The 19,191-nt window shown below is 38.5% G+C and overlaps 2 protein-coding genes across 3 annotated transcripts; both read right to left on the minus strand.

The window, feature by feature from the left end:
* Nucleotides 1-3,485: 3,485 nt before the first annotated feature.
* Nucleotides 3,486-12,472, minus strand: irf4a (interferon regulatory factor 4a). 2 transcript variants are annotated; one of them, XM_040021207.1, is made up of 9 exons: nt 11,818-12,472; nt 10,933-11,130; nt 10,544-10,730; nt 9,676-9,761; nt 9,406-9,577; nt 8,796-8,876; nt 8,038-8,430; nt 6,521-6,633; nt 3,486-5,596 (listed from the first exon to the last, which is right to left on the minus strand). In XM_040021207.1, exons 2-9 carry the CDS (start codon nt 11,128-11,130, stop codon nt 5,444-5,446), a joined length of 1,383 nt encoding a protein of 460 aa, XP_039877141.1. In that variant the 5' UTR covers nt 11,818-12,472; the 3' UTR covers nt 3,486-5,443. The 2 variants fall into 2 exon arrangements, with proteins under 2 accessions (XP_039877141.1, XP_039877132.1); XM_040021198.1 differs by having other exon boundaries at nt 10,933-11,139.
* Nucleotides 12,473-12,598: 126 nt separating this feature from the next.
* dusp22b (dual specificity phosphatase 22b) lies at nt 12,599-17,567 on the minus strand. The gene is made up of 7 exons (XM_040021218.1): nt 17,378-17,567; nt 16,914-16,947; nt 16,728-16,810; nt 15,794-15,843; nt 14,275-14,349; nt 13,155-13,326; nt 12,599-13,006 (listed from the first exon to the last, which is right to left on the minus strand). The coding sequence occupies exons 1-7, from the start codon at nt 17,396-17,398 to the stop codon at nt 12,866-12,868; spliced, it is 576 nt and encodes a 191-aa protein (XP_039877152.1). The 5' UTR covers nt 17,399-17,567; the 3' UTR covers nt 12,599-12,865.
* Between the last annotated feature and the right edge of the window lie 1,624 nt (nt 17,568-19,191).

Genomic DNA, 19,191 nt, shown 5'->3' on the forward strand with positions numbered 1-19,191 from the left:
AAATGTGTACAGGAAATTAATAGTCCTGGATACAAATGCTTGTGCATTATAACAGAGTCTCAGGTCCTATAGCTCTATGCAGACAGCAATTAGACAACCAATGATATATCACTCCCTGCTGGTCATGTATTTTACTACACCGTCTTCAGTGCCCAATCATTTTGGAAGCCCCTGCTTTGTTTCAATTTGAAAACCTTCAGCTTTTCTGTTTATTCTGTGCCTCCGGAGATTACGTTGAAACTGCAGCATTTCTTACTTTGTCTAGTGACATTTTAGTATGACATCCTTTGTATCCAAAGCCTTTGTAAGTTGCCAGCCAAACTAAATAGACAGAACAGTCTTTGCATCACCGCCAGATACACCACATTGTTCTGCTTATCCACACTTATCTGTCTGAAGTCATCAGATGATTGTTTTCCATTACTTTGCTGCTCCTTATCAGACAACTGTTATTGCTTTCCTGCCATCATAATATATTGGGTCAAGTGCGTTGTCTGAAGCAACTCACATAAACACAGGCATCTGAAAACAATTCAAACTGATTAATTGCACTGATAGAGATTTTATTGAGTGCCAATTCCCATGCCCTCTGTAGCTCAGATGCAAAAATTATTTTAACTATAACATGGTATAATAATTATAACACAAAGAAAAATAAATGGCATGGTAATAGTAACCAATAGCTATATAATCCTCCCCTAACACAGCTTTTCTGTCTTGTATTGTTCCGTGATAAAAGTGAGCAAATAATAATCTGTCAACAATTTATCAAAGTATTTGCTACCAACACCAACTGGTTGTCGGCTCGCAAAGGCTGTTTAACCCTTACACGCTTTTCATATCTCGTGCCTTCACAGTATCACCCCAAGAATTCGCTCATAATAAGTGTATACAAAAAATTTTAACCACAGATTTATTTAGAATGTGGGTAATAGTTTATCTGTCATTAATAAATGGATGATTCATCTTAGTTAGGTTTCAGAGTTAGTTTCAGAGACCAGTGACGGGTTTTTTTTTTGGGTCATTTATAGTATTTGTTTTTGGAGAAAAACATCTGCCCTGTTTAACCTGATATAAATATATAACAGACACAATGATTTAAATAGATTTGACTGAACATTCTGGGTCTGGAACTGGGGTTAATTATACAACCAATGTCTAATCACTAGCCACCAGGTTAAACACTGTTATATGATAAAAAAAAATAATATATTATTAATTACTATAATTATCAATATTAATTCAAAAGTAATTAACAGACCACAAAACTTGCTTATTCCAAACTCTCTGTACTTTTAAAGCTGTAGTGGTGGGACTGTGTGGGATTTGTGGGACTGTGTGGGGCTTGTACATGTGTTTCCCACACTCACTGAAATGGCAGTTCAGGCTCATTTGCAGTTTTACAACCACTCTTCTGATTTGATCTGGATCTGATTCTGAATTTGAGCTGAATTTTAGGTTACTTAGCTTACTTACCTAGCATGGCTGCTTGTGCTTGCAGGCCCAAATGTAACATGGTTGCATTCATATAACACTTTTCTAGATCTTCTGTCCACTCAAAGTGTTTTTAACTAAAAGTCAAACTTCAGCTGTACATTTCAAGCACTTTATCTACCACATATCAATAGGTGGTGTACAATCCCCACTGTGATTAACCTACCTGTTGCACAGAGCCAGAAAAACTGAAACACATGCAGGCCCAGGGAGAATATTCTTACCCTACATGGGGGGGCCCCTGAGATTTGAAGCGGGGACTTTCTTGCTGTGAGGTAACAACACTAACCATTGAACCAACATATTTCAACACTGTCTGTGTCAAGGCACCACATCTATAGACACCCTCTGATTTTGGAATATTCTCTTTTCCTTATGTTCCCCATATACGATGATTGTTATTATTTCACTGTTTTGAGATTCCCCCACAATCCTTCAGCTAAACGGTGTCAATATCTGTCACCACTGTTCCATAAAAAAATGCAATTTTACATTTAATCATTTTCCTTGATTTGACCGACATGTAGCTAATCTAAAATCAGTCTGAATATATAAAGGTAGAATTTGACCTAGAACAGTTTTGACAGTATCAAAAAATTATACATATTTACAAAAGTAAATACATATTTTAAAATATATATTTTTGAAAAGAAATCTCAGAATTTCAGACTAAAGAAAAATTTGTTTTAGCCAAACACACACACACACACACACACACACACACACACACACACACACACACACACACACACACACACACAAAAGCCCATTCAGCTATCTTAGTGAGGACCTTCATTGACATTATGGTTTCCCTAGCCCCTTACCCTAACCATAACCATTTAAAAATGAATGCCTAACCCTTACCCTAAACCTAACCATAACCTAATTGTAACCCTAACACTAAAACCACATTTTGAGCCTCAAAATAGCCTTCAAACTTGTGAGGACCGGTGAGTGTGTCCTCACAAGTGACTGTTGGTTCTCACAAGTATAGTAGAATGCAGATTTTCGGTCCTCACAAAGATAGCTAGACAGGAACACACACACACACAGATAGATAGATAGAGCGTGTGTGCGTGTGTGTGTTTGAATGTGTGTTCTGACTACAGCCACTCCTGGTGAGTAGCCTCATGTCTGCAGTTTGACAGGTGTTTAAAAGTTACATAGTAATGGAGTGAGATCAAATTGTATTCTTACAGTTTATTTGCTGATGTTATCTTTTGACTTTTCTGACACTAGTTCTTCAGAATAAACCAATAGCTTTTTTTTTTTTAACTGAACCTACACCAACCAGCAGATGTCAGCAAAACATTGTTAACTTTTAATGGGAGCAGACCTATTTATTTGCCTTGACTAAATCATGTCTTTTTTCACATAAATTAATAAATAAACCCCAGCCGTTGTGACACAGCCAAACTTCTGTCACTCTGAATAACAGAATCAAAGGATGTCAGATACACACATGTATCATGGATAAATTCACAACAGTGTTACAATGATTGCTGTGATGTATTTTGCAATGTCATTTTTTGAGGTTAAAAATATCAAGTATTAGTTTGTGTATATCGTGCTCATATTGCATTATTAGCACAGTCAGATTCATCAAGTCACTGAGTCAAGACGGAACAAACAGAATCACTCTCTTTTGGAGAAAGTGTTGCAGCTGATGTGTTGCATGTGGTTTCATTTTCCTCTATAAAGTCTTTTAAACAATGTCGTGTGCATTAGCTGACTAAACTGTCAGCTCCAGAGCTTCAAGCTGCGAGTTTAGACAATGTCACTTGGAGTAACGGCTCATAAAGGCGGAAAAACTGAAGCCTGACTACAAATTATGTGGCTTCCTGCAAAGGGGGAAACACCATGGCAAATGTGTGAATGTGTTTTTCTTTTCTTTTCTTTTTTTGTTTTTCTAACCAAATGTGACTTTTATTCATCCACCCTTTTTCTGCAAATGTGGGGAGCTCAAACATAAACCAAGCACAGTACACATGAGTAGTTAAAAAGTTTATTCCAAAATAAATTTGTTCTCATGGCAGTTTTATATTAAAATAATCTCCATGTTAATATCTGATTCTTATCCTTTTTTTTTTAATAAAAAACGTTTACAATAACAATTAAAGAAAATCGTGTGGTTTTATCTGTAGTTTGCTTTTACTGTAACTGTAACCTGTGACGCGAAAAGGGTGTGTGTTTGTGTTTGAGTCACTGATGCTGTAGGTGGGGGAGTCACATGTTTTGTCCTGAGTCCATAAATGTCACTTCCAGATAACAGTAATTCTGCAACTGTGTGACACACACGTACCCACCTACACACATGGACACATGTGCTTCGTCACACACACAACGGCACGTTGTACATTAAGCTGTCTGATTCTGATTATGTGACATTTCTGACTGTGAAGTAATGTGAAACACAATTTCATGCAGTGGACAATCGGGCAGTTTCAGGAGAGCGATCTTTAAGAGGGAAAATTATTTAAGATTCATGAAAAAAAACAAAAACATTTTGGTCAGACTTTTGAAGCCATTGTGAAAGTAATGTGGTTTAAGTGTGAAGGAACTAAATGCAGAGATTGAAACTCTGGATCACAGAAGAAAAACATAACAAAACCTTTATCCCTCGTCCTTCAGCATTAACCTCTAGGGCTTCAGCAGCGTGAGGAATTCCACTCGACTCATTTTGGCATTATTCATCTTATACTGCCTAGCGATTCACAAAGTGCCATCTCGTGTCATGAATATCGTTCGTTGGCTACCTTGTGTGTCAGAATCTACCCTCAGGCATGGGAAACAGAGAACTCCTCCCTGTGTAAACCGGCACTTGGACCACAAAGGTAGTTTTCCTTCCTACTTATTAGGCCACTAGTTTCAGGTCAAGAGGAACAGGTATAGTTTCCCTACAACTTACGGGATGAGTGTGATTTTCCAGTCAGCTTCTGTCAGTTCACTTAGTTCAGTGCTAATTATGACCAGCAGTAGAACAGCTCATGGACAACAGCATGGTTTGTAAGCCCTGTAATGCAGAATGCTGTATCTCTCTACGTTTCAGTAGGGGAAATGGGTCAAAATTATGTTTTGAATGCTTGACAAAGAAGACAGCGTCCATGGTTACAAAAAGGCTGTTTTGAAACTTCTTTAAAAAATTTCTGTAGAAACTCTAATATCAGTAATGAGCTTCTGACCCCTTAGATTATCTTGCAACATCTTGCAGGAGGGCTGCGTGAGAACCAGATTGAGATTGAGAACCAGTGTTCAAGGCTTTTTGTGCATCTGTATTATAATTTTCTCTCACTTTCTTCCAGCTCTATCAATAAAACTAAGAATTTGGGAAATACATTGGACTACACTATCTTATGATTCACTTCCCTATCTAGCAACTGTTATTTACCATATCAAGCATTGTAGTCGAGTGTAGAAATACATTGTGCTAAGAAGTAGAGCTGGCTATTGTCTTCAGTGCCACTTAACTGCATAAGACCAAGAATCACATTTTCAGCTGTTACCTGTAAATAACTAACTAAATAACTATTCATTCATGTTGTTTTATCGCTTTAACATATCAGTGTTTGTCTTAGGGGCCATTCTTCCTGTGCACCTGTGCTAGTACTTCCTGTCTCAGTTGCCCTCCGCTCTCCTCATCCCCCCACCCACAAACCGCATCCTTCACACTGTCACAATAATATTTGTTGAAAAAAAAATTTACTCCACAGTCACAGACACAAAGACTACGATGCATAGGTGTGCAAGTGAAAACAGGGTCTTCCCCATCTCTACCCCTAGCTAACGTGACAGTTTCTACCGCTTACTGTACACAGGACTGCAGTCACAAGCGATGATAAAAAGTTGAAGCATTACATTCACAGTCCTGTACATTTGTGTGCATGTGTATGTATGTATGTATGTATGTGTGTGTGTGTGTGTGTGTGTGTGTGTGTGTTTTGTATGCATGTCACTCCTGAATATGCTGCAGAGGTCTCTGGGAAGAGGGATAGTCAATTGTAGGAGAGGTGTTTTGTTCCTGGATGTGTTCATAGCTCCGTAGGTAGTGACCATTGTTCTGCTGGTAATAGTACACGAGTTTCCTGGCAAACAAAGGCTCCACCTAAAAGGAGAACATGACGATGTATGAAACATGTATGTTAACGTACCTATACAAGCAAAGACCATTGCTAAAACAACCAGTGGAAAAAGGAGACTTTATGGCTTTTATTTCTGATTTTTCCCTCCCAAAAATCATGACTATAACCTCTAATTAATATCAAAAATGGCGAAATAATATATCAGTCTTGTTAGCTAACTAGTTCGCTAGCTTGAAAGAAAATGACATTTTTTCTTTTTTTTAAACAAATAATGGGAAATTAGGCCCATTTGTTGTAAAACAAAATTAATGACTTAGGAAATTCTTTTTTTAATTATTAATTTTTAAATAGAATATCGCCTTTTCAGCCACCATCCATCCCTCTCTCCAGTAGCCGTTATGAATGTACATCTCTCACATAAAAACATGCTAATCAATCACCAGTAAAATCCATTTTCTGTTATTTTACGAATGACGAATGAAAGCTGCTGACCTTAGTTATACATCTAATGGTATAACTAAAATGCAACTTCCAAGAAACAGACCGTTTTCAGTTACAAATAAAATCTAAGAAAGCAAGTGAAATATAGCTTTAAGTTTAGCTCCAGTATCATAAACAGCAGAGGCTCTTGTTTAACTACACTGATTCCAATTAAATGATTTTTATGCGTTCATTTTAAAAGCTGTTTGCACATTTCTGTGGAATAAAAAAGATTTGAGGAAGTCAGACGTGTAATGTCAGTACGCTTTTGACCAAATATGTAGAGATACTGCTAGGATGGTATTCAGATCTCTTGTTTTCTGAAAATATGCATTTTCTAATATTAATACAGACTACTTTGATTGATAATTTAAAATCTGTTTTCATCGCCTACAGTTATTGTTCTTTTTGCTTTGTTTTTTGTTTTATTGGGTAAAGTTTTACAGTTTTAAGCGAGTTTTATGTACCTGTGCTGTGATCATCTTCCTAGGGCGTTGTGGGTCAGGATATTCGTCTCCAAAACATAGCACCACCTGGTGTCTTGGTACATGACGACCATTATGGGCAAAATCTTGAAGTTCTGTTAGAAAAAAGAACAAGGTAAGAAAGTTTAACAAAAAAAAATGAGGTGTAATAAACACAAAACCCAATATGTACTCAGCCATGACATGTTTAGATTTCAGGTTACTAAAAAAGACATTAAAATCCCCTTCTTGCTAACGTGACATTTTCCTTAATCATGATGACTTTTCTGGAAACTACTGATGAGAATGACGCAAAATTTAACGTAAAATGGCACACCAAGCATTATCTTGCAGTGTGGTGGACCACAGGAGGTGGGTGGGGACTCCACATTGTTCGGCCCCCTGCTGAGAATGTGAGTGGCTTCTTAATGCTACCTCAAGACTTAAGAGGGACTTACCCAGACACACCACCTGCAGCTATCTCCACCTTCTTCATTGTCGTCTCCATTATCAAAACCATTATCAATATGATCAAAAGCCATCGACATGCTTTAAGTAACTGAAGCTGTTTACCATTACAATGTTAATTATTCAAACCTGTCAAGGAATTTAATGACCGATTGTTTTTTTTCCCATACGAGTATCCTCTACGCTAGGACAAAAGAAAAGATGGAGCAGAAGATATATTGGCTTAAATAGACACAAATGTCTATTGAAAACAAGTGTGTGTGTAATCTGTATGATCTGAATAGCAAATTGAATGGAAACTCATGAAATCATTTTGTCCTGCAAGAAATATTGTAAAAGCTTGCAATACAATTCAGCATAATGGAATAAAAACACCTCAAATTATGAGTTTTAAATAAGAAAAATAACTAATTCGCAAAAATAACACATTTTACTAATATACTTCGGTATATATTTATAGCTCTTATATTTTAAAGGCAGTCAGTGTGTGCTATACGTTACGTCTAAATTGCCAACAGTTATGGGGAAATTCTACAGTATAAGGCAGGTTTAGTTACTTATTTCTTTGACGATTCAGATTTTGGATCCGTAATATTGCTTCATTATAGATCAAACTACTAAACTATGGAGAAAGCCAGGATTTTACATGGTAACACTTTTACTTTAACCTTACCTATTTGGCATTTAAAAGCAGCTGTACAGTCCAGATCTGGGCATATGTTTGTTAAATGGATTTGTCAGTGGGCAACCAGTGTATAAGTATAGAAAATGTTTTTTCATCATGAAACTCAAGGTTAACATATTCTGTGCAAATTCTAAAGACTTTTTTTCCTATTTAAAAAAAAAAGACATTAATCAGTGAAAAGATTTTCTGACCTAACTAAAATAAAAGCCCTGAAGAGCACTTTCACCATTGTGGTCCACAAACAGAACAGAAAGTTAACATTTACAGTTTCACAAAAGCAGAAATATTGCATTGGACTGCATCACTTTTCTTGGGTGTTTTTGTGTGCTGTAGGTGGAAACACTGTAGCACAGCAGATATCACTTACCAATAAGGAATTGATGGGTGTCAAACAATTTGCATGACTGCTCCTTCTCCAACTTGTTGGGTTTATCCATATATGGAGCCAGAGGTCCTTCCCAATATACTCTGCCTTGGCACAGGCGCTTAGCATACAGCCCATCGGCTGCCATCCACAGAAGCACTCCCTTGTCTAGTATGTTAGGAAGCATCTCAGCACCCTGTCTCTGAGATTCAGGGTATGGGAATGGGAAAAGAATGACTTCTGCCCCACTGTGAAACTTGTCCTCTGGGCATGGAGAAGAAGGAGAGGAAGAGGAGGGAGAGGAGGAAGAAGTGATCCGGCATCCTTGCTGGCTGGTGGTGGTAACTTCCTTTACCAAAGTCTCTCTGTAGAATAGGGACACGTGCAGGCTAAGATCTGATGGAAAGAGAAAAGCATACATCAGGAACATAAAAATTTGAGCCTTACTGTATGATAAAATGTAGGCCTCGAAAATTGCTAAGCTTAAATAAAACTTTTATTTTCGCAGTCTTTGCATATAGAGTATTGCTTATTTCCTTCTAACCTTTCCCCAAATATTCTCAACCCTGAGTTTTTGTCTATTTTAAATAGACATGTTTCATGTTCTGAGATTTAGAAAATGGAAATACTAAATGCGTAATGTGTTTGTAGTTTCTTACCTAGCCACACAAATAGATGTAGTGTAGATTAGTGAATATTTAGAAACAAGCATAGGAGTTAGTAAGAGTATCTGTTTAAATGGGCCTGAAATAGTTCTTTACCTGTTATGGCATTGTTATGGTCCACTGCATACATGGGCGGTTGAGACTCTGAAAAGTAGGTGTGGAAGGAGAGCTGAATACCTGCATGAAATTAATGAAATAAAATAAATTCGTGCAATGATTAGAAGGGGAGCATGCAAAAATTTAAAAGGGCAGGAAGAATAATTTTAAACTCTTATTTTTAACAAAGGAAGTATGAAGAATGTATCTCATCTAGCGCACCATAGCATGAGTGTGGAACTGTGGATAATCACTCTTAAAGCCAGATTTGCCTACAGGTGGTAACATCAAATATATATCATCATTTGTAAGGAAGATACTGCAGCTAAATAGTTGTTTACATGTTATTTAAGATTTGCTTTTGATTAACAGTATATTGATATACTTAAAATATATATAACGTTCTGACTGAAAGTAATTAAACTCCTACAACTACGACTGGATAAAAGCATTACATTACAAAATAAAAAGACATGATTGGAAGTTCCCTTTATACTTAATCTTTTACATCATTCAGTCTGGAACAGAAATCACTGAAACTTTTGAAAAATGCTAGCCCATTCTGAATGTCATATCTGTAAAGCGTAACATGTATAGGTGAATATCGTACCGTTTTCTGAGTGTGACCCTGGCCAGGCCCGACTGATTGATGATGGATAGTGGCACTGACTATACTGCAGCTCTGGAAGTGGCCCGTGGTGATGTGGAAGAGGCTGTTGTTCTGGAGGTGCGTGGTAATCTCTCCAGTCCCTTCTCTCCTGAGAAACCATAAAACCAGGTACCTGAAAGATCAAACGAGTGGTCACTCAGAAAGTATGTCATTAAACCGAAACATTTTGTTCCCATGTATGTGCTAGGCTCAGCCACAAAATCTGCTGACCTGATTGTGCAGGGATGTATATGGAGGAATATAGCTAAGGGTATTTGCATGTGGTGAGGTCTCCTCCACACTGGTCATCTTCATTCCTGTAAAAAAAAAAACAACCCAAAAATGATTTCCCAAATAATCAATTTAAAAATAAAGGAGAAATAGTGTGAAAAGAAAGATTCAGAACAACAATGCTTTATTGCACAGAGTTGTAAAAATATGTGAGGTGCAATATGTCACAAACCACACTAATCAAATTTATTTTGGCAGGGCTGAACTGTGAATACGTTTTGCACACTTGTGAAGCTGTGCTATTTTAATTTGAGTGACAGGGTTATTTTCAAAGCTAGTGCAACAGATGATTGAGTTCATCTGAATCTTGTTTATTTGGAGAATAAAGTGTTAGTACAGATAGCAAGAATTGCTCTGGTGTGACAAAAAATGTTGTATGATGGCAGAGACTTAGTTATGCAAGGCTGGAGGTCGTCTGGTTGTGTTATGTGCACCCTGCACTTAGTAACCGAAGCCCTCTAAAAAAAGCACTACGGCCTTTTTGGTACATGCTTTGGCTTCCTTTGTGCTTCCTGCCTCATCACAACTGCAGTGGTGCATATGTATGTAAAAAAAAATGCCATAGACTATAAACAATATAAGTTGCTGTGTGAAATGTGTCAGTATTCTGTATGTGCAGGTGAATCAATGGTATGGCTATGGCATGCTTGTAGCCTGTACTACTTGCACAGGAATCCAAATACAACCATTTTACTCCAAGATACATGTGACATGTCCTACACAGGTTGCTAAAAGTGGTGCTTCATGTAATTCTACACAGCTTTAGAGTATTTTGCATGAACAATATCTAACTATATGTAATACTTACCTTTTTTGGCTCCCTCTGGAATGATTCTGTACACTTTGTACGGCTCAGAGATGTCCAGTTGGCTTCTTTCAACTATTTCATCAAAGTCATTGCTTTTATTAAGGGCACAGCGTAGTCTGGTTTTCCATGTAGGGGGATCTGGTTTATCTACACCTTCCTTATATTTTCCCTTGAACATCGCCCATGCCTGCATTAATCAGTGAAGAGATTTTTCTTTAAACTTCCTCTTTAGTCATGCCAAAGCAAGTCAGGAATTTGGAATGAAATAGCACATGTTTAGTAGCTTACATTTTTCATACTTTTTGCTGCAATAATTCATGCAAAGCGTTCAAAATGCAATTGTCAGATGTTTTAGGTGCACTGTGAGGAGAAAGATGGGATGGTCTGACCTTAAAGAGTGCAGCATCCTCGTCTCTGTTATAGTCTTGTTTTCCTGCATGCTTCCACGGAATCCTAAAGATGCTTTTTTCATCGTTCTCCCAAACCAGGCCAGGATATCTCCCGCTGTCAATCTGATCGATGAGCCACTGTCTCAGTTTGCCATTGCCGCAACTGACTGACAGGCCACTGTCTTCATCCAGGTTCATCTGTGCAAACTGAGATAAAAATGAGATCAAACTCGACACATATAAGACCTGTGGGCGCAGTAAACGTTCTAGCTTATTTATTATTTTTGATTATAAGTTTTAGTCCTCGCCCCAAATCTGATATTATTAATTTGCCGATTCGACCACTCACAACATGTTTGGTTACAATTTTAAACCGAAAAGTCATCGTTTTTTTAATTAATGAAAGATTTGCCCTGTTAGTGAGCTCAAGCTCGCAGAGAATTTCCTCATGCAGTCACGCCGTTAGTAAAGGACGTGATCTGGCTCAAGTGAGTAAATATAACAATCACGTTTGGCACAATTTCCTTTTTCTGTCAGAGAAGTGTGACTTATATGAGACGCGTGCATAAATTAAAAAGAAAGAAAGTGTTATGATTCATCCGCAAGAGTTTAATCCCAGGTTTACAGAGGTGTGTAGCGGGGTTTTTTTTTAATGCTGTATTGTTTAGGAGCTATAACTCTAATTTAATGCCAAAATTACACAAACTAGTTCATGTTTTTGCCCGTGTAGTTAAATGCTGACATTTTCACCTGACTGAAACTTGTGGGGGTCTCATAAGAATATTAAATATTTACATGTATTTTTTTTATAATGAAAGAATATATAGAGAGCGAGACAGAGAGGTTGTGTGAATTTTCTTTATAAAATGCGCTGATCTGGCTTACCTTTGAATATGTCAGGTCCACCGTTGAAATCTGTTTTGAAGCTTTCGGGTTCCAATTCTTCAACGTTATCACATCTTAATTTGTTAAAGGGAGGAGCCTATCGGGCTCTGAGAAGTTCAAGAGGAGATGTTAAGCGCTCGGGCGCTCATTTCTGTGAAACTCGGCGCCCACACAGCGCTGCGGTGGGGAATCCCTTTAGAGACACCCTGAGCAGACACCGGGACGGAATGGAACAATTACCTGTAAGCTACGCTCACAAAAATATTTCCCCACCAATTTATTCTTGCAAAAGTCCGCACGTCCAACCTATTTTCCACAAATAAAACTGCTGATGGAAACGCCTTTAAAGTCTTTCATGTGCTATTTGTTAGCAGAGGTAGATGATGACAGGGTTTAATTAATTATCGTCAAAGGAAAAGCCATGGTTGAATTCAAAAAGCTTCTCATTATAGGAGGGCTTTGTTAGTAATACCGCCATCAAGTGGCTGCCCATGCTCCTCCCCAGCTATCTGAAGTGTGTATAGGAGACTGCTGCATATAATATCTCATAATGGTAAAACAAAAGTGATGTATTTTAGTTTCTTTTAGTCTCTGCGACACCTGCAAAAAAGACCGATTAAAAGAACTCTATCTTGGTGTTTTTGATGCCACCATGCATGACCTCCCCCCCGAACACAGACAAACAGGAAGACAACCAGGAAACAGAGCTGTAAACTGAGCACAGAGTGTGTCTTATCACCTTCAACATGACAGCCCACTGACCAGAAACCTCACAAAACACTTGAATTTATTACTTTTATTGGACAATATGAAATCATAACAGCACACAGTTCAGAACATTTATAAGTTAAGAAAACAGTACCAGGAACATCAAGTAATCAACACTAAAAATGACTGTGGACTGTACACAATAATGAATAGTCTTTTGCAGTATTTTATGTCCATGATATTTAAAGAATCCTTCCATTTGCGATACAAACACAGACTTCCAGATGGGTCTGTAACTTGTCTTTCCATAATCTTCCAAAGACCTCATCAAAACAGCTCATCAGATACCTCCAGGTGGGGTGTTTGCAAGTTCTTCTATTGCTTCAGCCTTGACTTTAGATGCCTGATCAAGCAAGTCACGAATATCAGCTTCATCATTAAAAGGATTCTCCTTGTATTCCGTCCGTAGCCACTCTCTGAACTATAGGGAAAAAAGGTTAAGTCTGTTAAAAGCAACGTAGGCAATTTTACTACATATACAACAACAATGATGTCAGTTTGAATTGCAAGGGTATACTTCCTGTCTTTTCATGCTTCATTTTCAATATGCTGGCTTTGTTACCACCAACCTGTTCAGCTTGAGTTTTTTCAAATTCCTGGAGCTGCCGCTGGAAGCCCAGGTTTGGGCCAGCGCACGGCCGGACCACCTTCACCGCAGCCAGGGCTTCCTGCCAGCCCAATCCTGTCACCGTCATTATGTAAGCTACAACCAGCGTGACACTACGGGACACACCAGCCAAACTGTATGAAGAGCGGGATGGAAAACAAACACTACAAGATTTAGCAATTATGAATAAATCATTGTCAGTATTCACCCATGACACATTTACTGTAGATAGCAAATGACTTTCTGTCTAAACTGGCTCGTGTTACATTTGTACAAGCAAGCGCAATGTCCTGGTTTGAGCGATTTGTCCTCATTTAGAAAAATGTAGATGAATATTCAGAGTGTGCAGATGTTTATTAATAACACAAGCAAATAAAACTATCATGCAAAGAAGTAGTGGTGGTAATAAGGTGGAATGAAAGTCCAATTCTGACAGTAATCACTGCATTTAACACGGCGCATCTTGTTTAAAAAGGAAGATAAGTTCAGGAGTCCAGTCCAGCAACTGGAAAAAAAGATTTGTTACCAGGAATATTTATAATTCTGTATTCTGTGCACACAATTTATTGCACAATTATACTGCAAGCAAAGGTAAAAGTGAGATACATAAAATAAATGAATAAGTTTTGGCCTTTGCAATGAACAAGGGACTAAGCATTCATAATTAGAGAAGGCATTGTAAAAGCAGCTCTTAAAAATAGCCACTTGTATTTCTGAGAAGACCCTCTGTCTAGCCAAATATAACTTTACCCCGTGAACACTTGGTCAGCTACCCTAGTACACGAACACAATGCAGTCAGACTTGTTACTGTACTCTGTTTTAGGAAGTTCAAGAATAGGTTTTTATCACTTAATCTCTTCTGCAAAGCAGTCACACATGAGTTCATTTGTGCACTTGTTTGTTGTGATCTGGGTTTTTTTTCCAGCTTTAAATTAACTACATTTAAATTTCACCATGTCTGCAACTGTTTGAGACAGACAGAGTGAATCTATGTAGGTCCGTTATTCAAATTTCACCTCTCAAGCTTGAGTGAACCTAAATTCTAGCTTGCAGGTAAAGATAGAAGTAATCTAGGTCTCACCAGTGAACTAGGCAGCCTTCTCCTTTTAGGCGGGACTCGTGCATGAAAACAATACTTTGTTTGAAGTACTGAGATCTGTGGGGTACAAAAAAAGGAATGTAAAAATGGCTCCTGACTACCTAAAAACTGCTATGCCAACACAAAATCGCAGACTATATGCTGTTATTTTATCTTTGCCATGTTTTTGTGCAAGGCATGAGAATGTTTTTGTAACTGGCATGTGAAACTATTGCTCATCCTCTCCCCATGAGGATCAGGGTGTGTTCATCTCAAGTAGCTGGTGTCATATTTCATGCAACAGGTCTCGAACAGCAAATGTCATGTTCTCAAAACCTTAGAGGTATGAGACATATGGGGGTGGTAAAAATGGCAGGTGCACATGTGTGCATATTTGTAGCATATCACATGTACAGCTCTGTGAAAAGATTTCCTCCCTTCCTGAGTTCTTTAGTGTGTTTTTGTCATACTTATGTGTTTCAGATTTTTTGAATTTCACTCCACATCCAGCCTGGATTACTGCCAGACATGTTAAATTTGTTACATCTGGTGTAAAACTAACAAAAGCATCTCATAAAAAGAATATCATAGCAACAGTCAAACATGATGGTGGTAGTGTGATGGTCTGGGGCTGCTTTGCTGCTTCAGGACCTGAACGACAAGTCATAATTGACAGAAACATGAATTCTGCTCTCCACCAAAAAGTCATGAAGGAGAATCTCCGGCTGTCAGTTCTTGAAGTTTAAGCACGTTTGAGTTATGCACACATCAGCAAGTCCACCTCTGAAGGGGTCAAAATGAAGGGTTTGGATTGACTGAGATGCTTTGGTATGACCTTAAACAGGCCTTTCACGCTGGAAAACCCTGCCAATGTGGCTGAATTAAAACAATTCTGCAAAGATGAGTGGGCCAACATTTCTCCACAGTGATGCTAAAGGGTGGCAACACCAGTGATTCGTTTTAGGGGCAGTTATTTTTTCAATAGGGCGAGGTGGGTTTGGATAACTTTTTCCCTTAATAAATGAAACTATCATTTATAAAAATAAGAAATCAGGAAGAGGGCAAACACTTTTTCACAGCACTGAACATGTCTAGGTGTGTTTGTGTATACCTATGCTAGCTAGCCAGCATACCACTTGCCAATAATCGTGCTATAATTCAAGGACTTAGCTGCAAGACATTGGTCATTGCTTTTAGTGTGAATATAATTAAAGACTATTGTAACACAAGCACCACCCTTGGCCATCTTCTCTAGTTTCACATAAAAATAACTGCGTGTATTTGAACGTCACACATACCTACCAAAATAAGAGCCAAGAGCTCAGTCCATTTGTGTTACTGTGCTCTTGTCAGAAAATAAATGTTTAGCTTGGGAAAGCATATCATTTACACTTTATCTTGGAGAAAATGAACCTCAGACACCCACACAAAGAAGCCTCAAATGGATGTAGTACTCTCTCACTCTGCCTCAGCTTTTCATTGTTCTGTGCCGCGCTGCTGTGCTGCACAATTTGGTACTTACAGGTTTTGTGTGGGAAGGTCAGCTGCTGAAATGCAGAGATAGGTCATCTCCTGGTGGACAGAGTATACTAGTCAAATGTCACGTTCTCCTAAATATTTAACACAGATCAGCTACCAGAATGAAGAATATAATAAATGTCACCAACACAATCAGTGATTCACGATGTGTGTTGCTTATGGTGAGGGCAGGCTGTGTAACTAAAGCTGATTAGCCACTATACTAAAAACGCCAGCCTAATTGTTCTGTTGTCCCATTAAATTAGCTCTGAGCTGTCAGGTCATGGACCTGGGAACTCTTTGGTGTCCTGCGGCAACCTCAGCTGTTCCAACTTATCCCGCTGATGCTTGATGGGATCTTGGAAGTTTAGAAACCATGACAAGACCAACCTCGGGCTCTCTGTTGCATTTCTCTCTTTGTAAATAGTTTGTGCTCTCTATCCCTGCTGTTCAGGAGGTACCATTGGCAGGGTGGAGGGTGTCTTTACATGTTAAAGCGTCAAAATCAATAATCCAGAAAAAAAAGAATAATGAAGAGAGACCGCATATTCCGAGCTGGTTGAGACAAGAACAACCGCCTACTCTGAAACCCACGCAGGCACACAACTCAGCACACTGACAAACCAACTGCTGTTGACTGGCATTTTACATGATACTCTAAAGAATCACATGAGTAAAAGAAAGTCCCCTGTGTATGTTTTACTCGCACGGAAATGAGAGCTGTTTGCTCAAGGAAAAGAGATACTGATACACAGTGGTTCCTGAACAACCTGACAGACCGGGTCAACTGTGGAGGGTGTCTGACTGCTCTCAGCCAATCAATCTGCTCAGCTTGTTTGCTGGATGACTCTATTTAAAAATTTATTAGAAATTCAATATGTGTACCTCTATGATACACCTGGGTGCTGAGACATTATAAGGCAAAGAGAGCTTCTCACCTGGAGGATAGGAGCTGCACTGTCATGAATCGACAGGATGTGTGTAATGTTGTTTCTGGCTAAGTGTTCTCTGTCCCTTGCATCTGACAGAAACGCATAACAGCACAGTCGAACAGCGTTATTATATCTGCACACATATAAGAAGTCAATAAAAAATAATAATAATAAAGAGAAAATGAGACACACCTTTGAAATTTCCCAGGTATAAATCAGGAAGGACCTATAAGGAAAAAGAATACCGATTGCTATATCAAAACCAATGATTGATACTGAGGTGGTGCAAACTGATTAAAGACCAGTCAGCTACAAAGACAAATGAAACCCTAAAAATATGAAGTTATAATTACAAATTGTGTCATTTGATGAGCTGAATAGATAAATATTCAGCCACTAAATGATAATAACTAAAACAACAACAAAAAAAAAAACAATAACTATGCCAAAATAATTCTAGTTTTATCACTGAACTGGGCTGTGATTAAGTATTCTAACAGCGATGCTACATTTTCTAATATTGCAAAGTTAACAAGGAACCAAACTTTTTCTTTCTATGAAACATCCACAAATGACCAGCACCTATCTTTAAAACACTGAGCACCGCTCACACAATAATTCCAACCTGAGGAGCACGGAAGAGAAGAAAATCGTACCTTGTTGATGCCATTACCCATGCTGAAAGACCCGCCTCACAGGAGAAGAGTTGGAAGAAATGTCACACGCTGCAGCCTCGGCGCTGGAAAACGCGTATCCGGCGTCTCGATGCCTTCCCAAACCCGCTGAAGGGGAGCAAACGCAGTAGGTCTGCGTCCGAGCGAGCCGAGCACTGCTGCCCGAGGTTCCCGAGGTGGATGCTGGGAGCTGTAGTTTCCTAACGCAAAGGGCGTTGCAGACCTGTAGTAGATGTGTGTGGAGGAGTTAAAGAGCCCCACATAAAAATATAATTAAAGAAATCAACGAAAAGCTCAGTAATTTAATCAATATTGATCATTTTGCATGTAAAAATAGATAGATAGATAGATAGATAGATAGATAGATAGATAGATAGATAGATAGATAGATAGATAACGACACAGCCTTTTTGATGCTTTGCAGCCAGGACAGACAGGAATGGATCTTCTCACCTTCAACCAAAACCTCACAAAATACTTGTCTTTATTTCCTTTGATGTCATTATAACAACACAGTGCAATAACACTGAAGATCGCTGTTTCTAAGAAAGCAAAACACAAAGTATCCACAGGTTGTTTGTTCTGTTCCATACAGACGACCCAGTTTGGATGCCATCACCACCAGCATAATGATGGCACCTGTGGAAAGGCTTTTAAGCAGGACAAACAGGAAACAGAATCTCCAAGCTGAGTATAGAATGTGACTTATCACCCTCAACCAAGAGAACCTTGACTTTATTCCTTTTATCTAACAGGTTGAAATAACTCAAATAGATTGAAAACACAGCAAAAACCACTGTTTGCAACAAAGTGAATTATAAAATATTTACTGATTTATTTATTAAAAAAATCAGTAAATATTACTGATTTCCCCTACAGACCAGCCAGTGTGGATGCCCTCTCCACCAACAACACAACTTTTATTGTGACACCTTTGAAAAGGCTCTTCCAGAAATCGCGCTTATCCAAATGATTTTTCAAACAACATATGAAGGCACGTTTGGTTAGAAAAAAACTTTAATCTATGCTGCAGACATAATCAACTATGCATTCTGGCAGATAACCACTCTGAACAGAAATAGACTGTGACTGCTGAAGGAGGCACTGAGAAACCAACGACAGGCTCGGGACTCTACAGTGCTGCTATTACAGAGAAATGATGGCATATGTCAGATCTCTACTGATAATTACTGTGATAAAGACATCAACAGGAAGTGCTGCTACCCACTGCCCAACATTGACAGCACATTTACACCGCAGACACCAGTTCACTTAACTTCCTGGTAATGTGTTGTTTTGCTATGTGGGGCAGCTTGTGACTGCCAGCCTCTACTCTACAGCTTGAATGGGAGGAAAGCATCTGCGACAGAGATGTGATGCACTTACTACACAGAGTAATGCGAGCTGGTTATCAGTCCACCCATCCGGTTTATGCATGAGGGTATGTATACTTTTCCCCTAGTTTTATTGCTTTTAAGAGCTCTGCACACTGGTGAATGTACTCTAATAGTAATCTATCAATCTAAAATGTTACTTGGATTCACAAGAAAACTGGGCAGGAGGCAACATCAGATATTTTATCACTTCTTGTAGTTTTGCCATAAAGTAAGTTGAGTTTATAGAGAGAGTCAACACACTATTGAACCTAAACTCATTTGTAAACTGCCAAAACTGAATGAGAACGCTGCCCCGATACTGTGCCACTAAACAAGGTCATCTATGTGAATCTCCAAGCAGTCATAAGTAGGTGGAATTTAAGCTTGAATTCAGTCATTTCACTCACCAGCTTGTTTTTG

Source organism: Simochromis diagramma, unplaced genomic scaffold (assembly GCF_900408965.1).
Source record: "Simochromis diagramma unplaced genomic scaffold, fSimDia1.1 OVJJ01000205.1, whole genome shotgun sequence".
In the NCBI taxonomy this organism is placed as follows: Eukaryota; Metazoa; Chordata; class Actinopteri; order Cichliformes; family Cichlidae; genus Simochromis; species Simochromis diagramma.

Excerpts from the sequence above, each read along its gene's own strand:
- dusp22b (XM_040021218.1), bottom strand. The coding sequence starts at position 17,398 with ATGGGTAATGGCATCAACAAG. Across the intron at positions 16,948-17,377 it reads TGGGTAATGGCATCAACAAG|GTCCTTCCTGATTTATACCT; the intron begins GTACGATTTTCT and ends TTTTCCTTATAG. Across the intron at positions 13,327-14,274 it reads GAAGGCTGCCTAGTTCACTG|TTTGGCTGGTGTGTCCCGTA; the intron begins GTGAGACCTAGA and ends CTCTTCATACAG.
- irf4a (XM_040021207.1), bottom strand. The coding sequence starts at position 11,130 with ATGAACCTGGATGAAGACAGTGGCCTGTCAGTCAGTTGCGGCAATGGC. Across the intron at positions 10,731-10,932 it reads AGGATGCTGCACTCTTTAAG|GCATGGGCGATGTTCAAGGG; the intron begins GTCAGACCATCC and ends TGATTAATGCAG. Across the intron at positions 8,877-9,405 it reads AGGGTCACACTCAGAAAACG|GTATTCAGCTCTCCTTCCAC; the intron begins GTACGATATTCA and ends AATTTCATGCAG.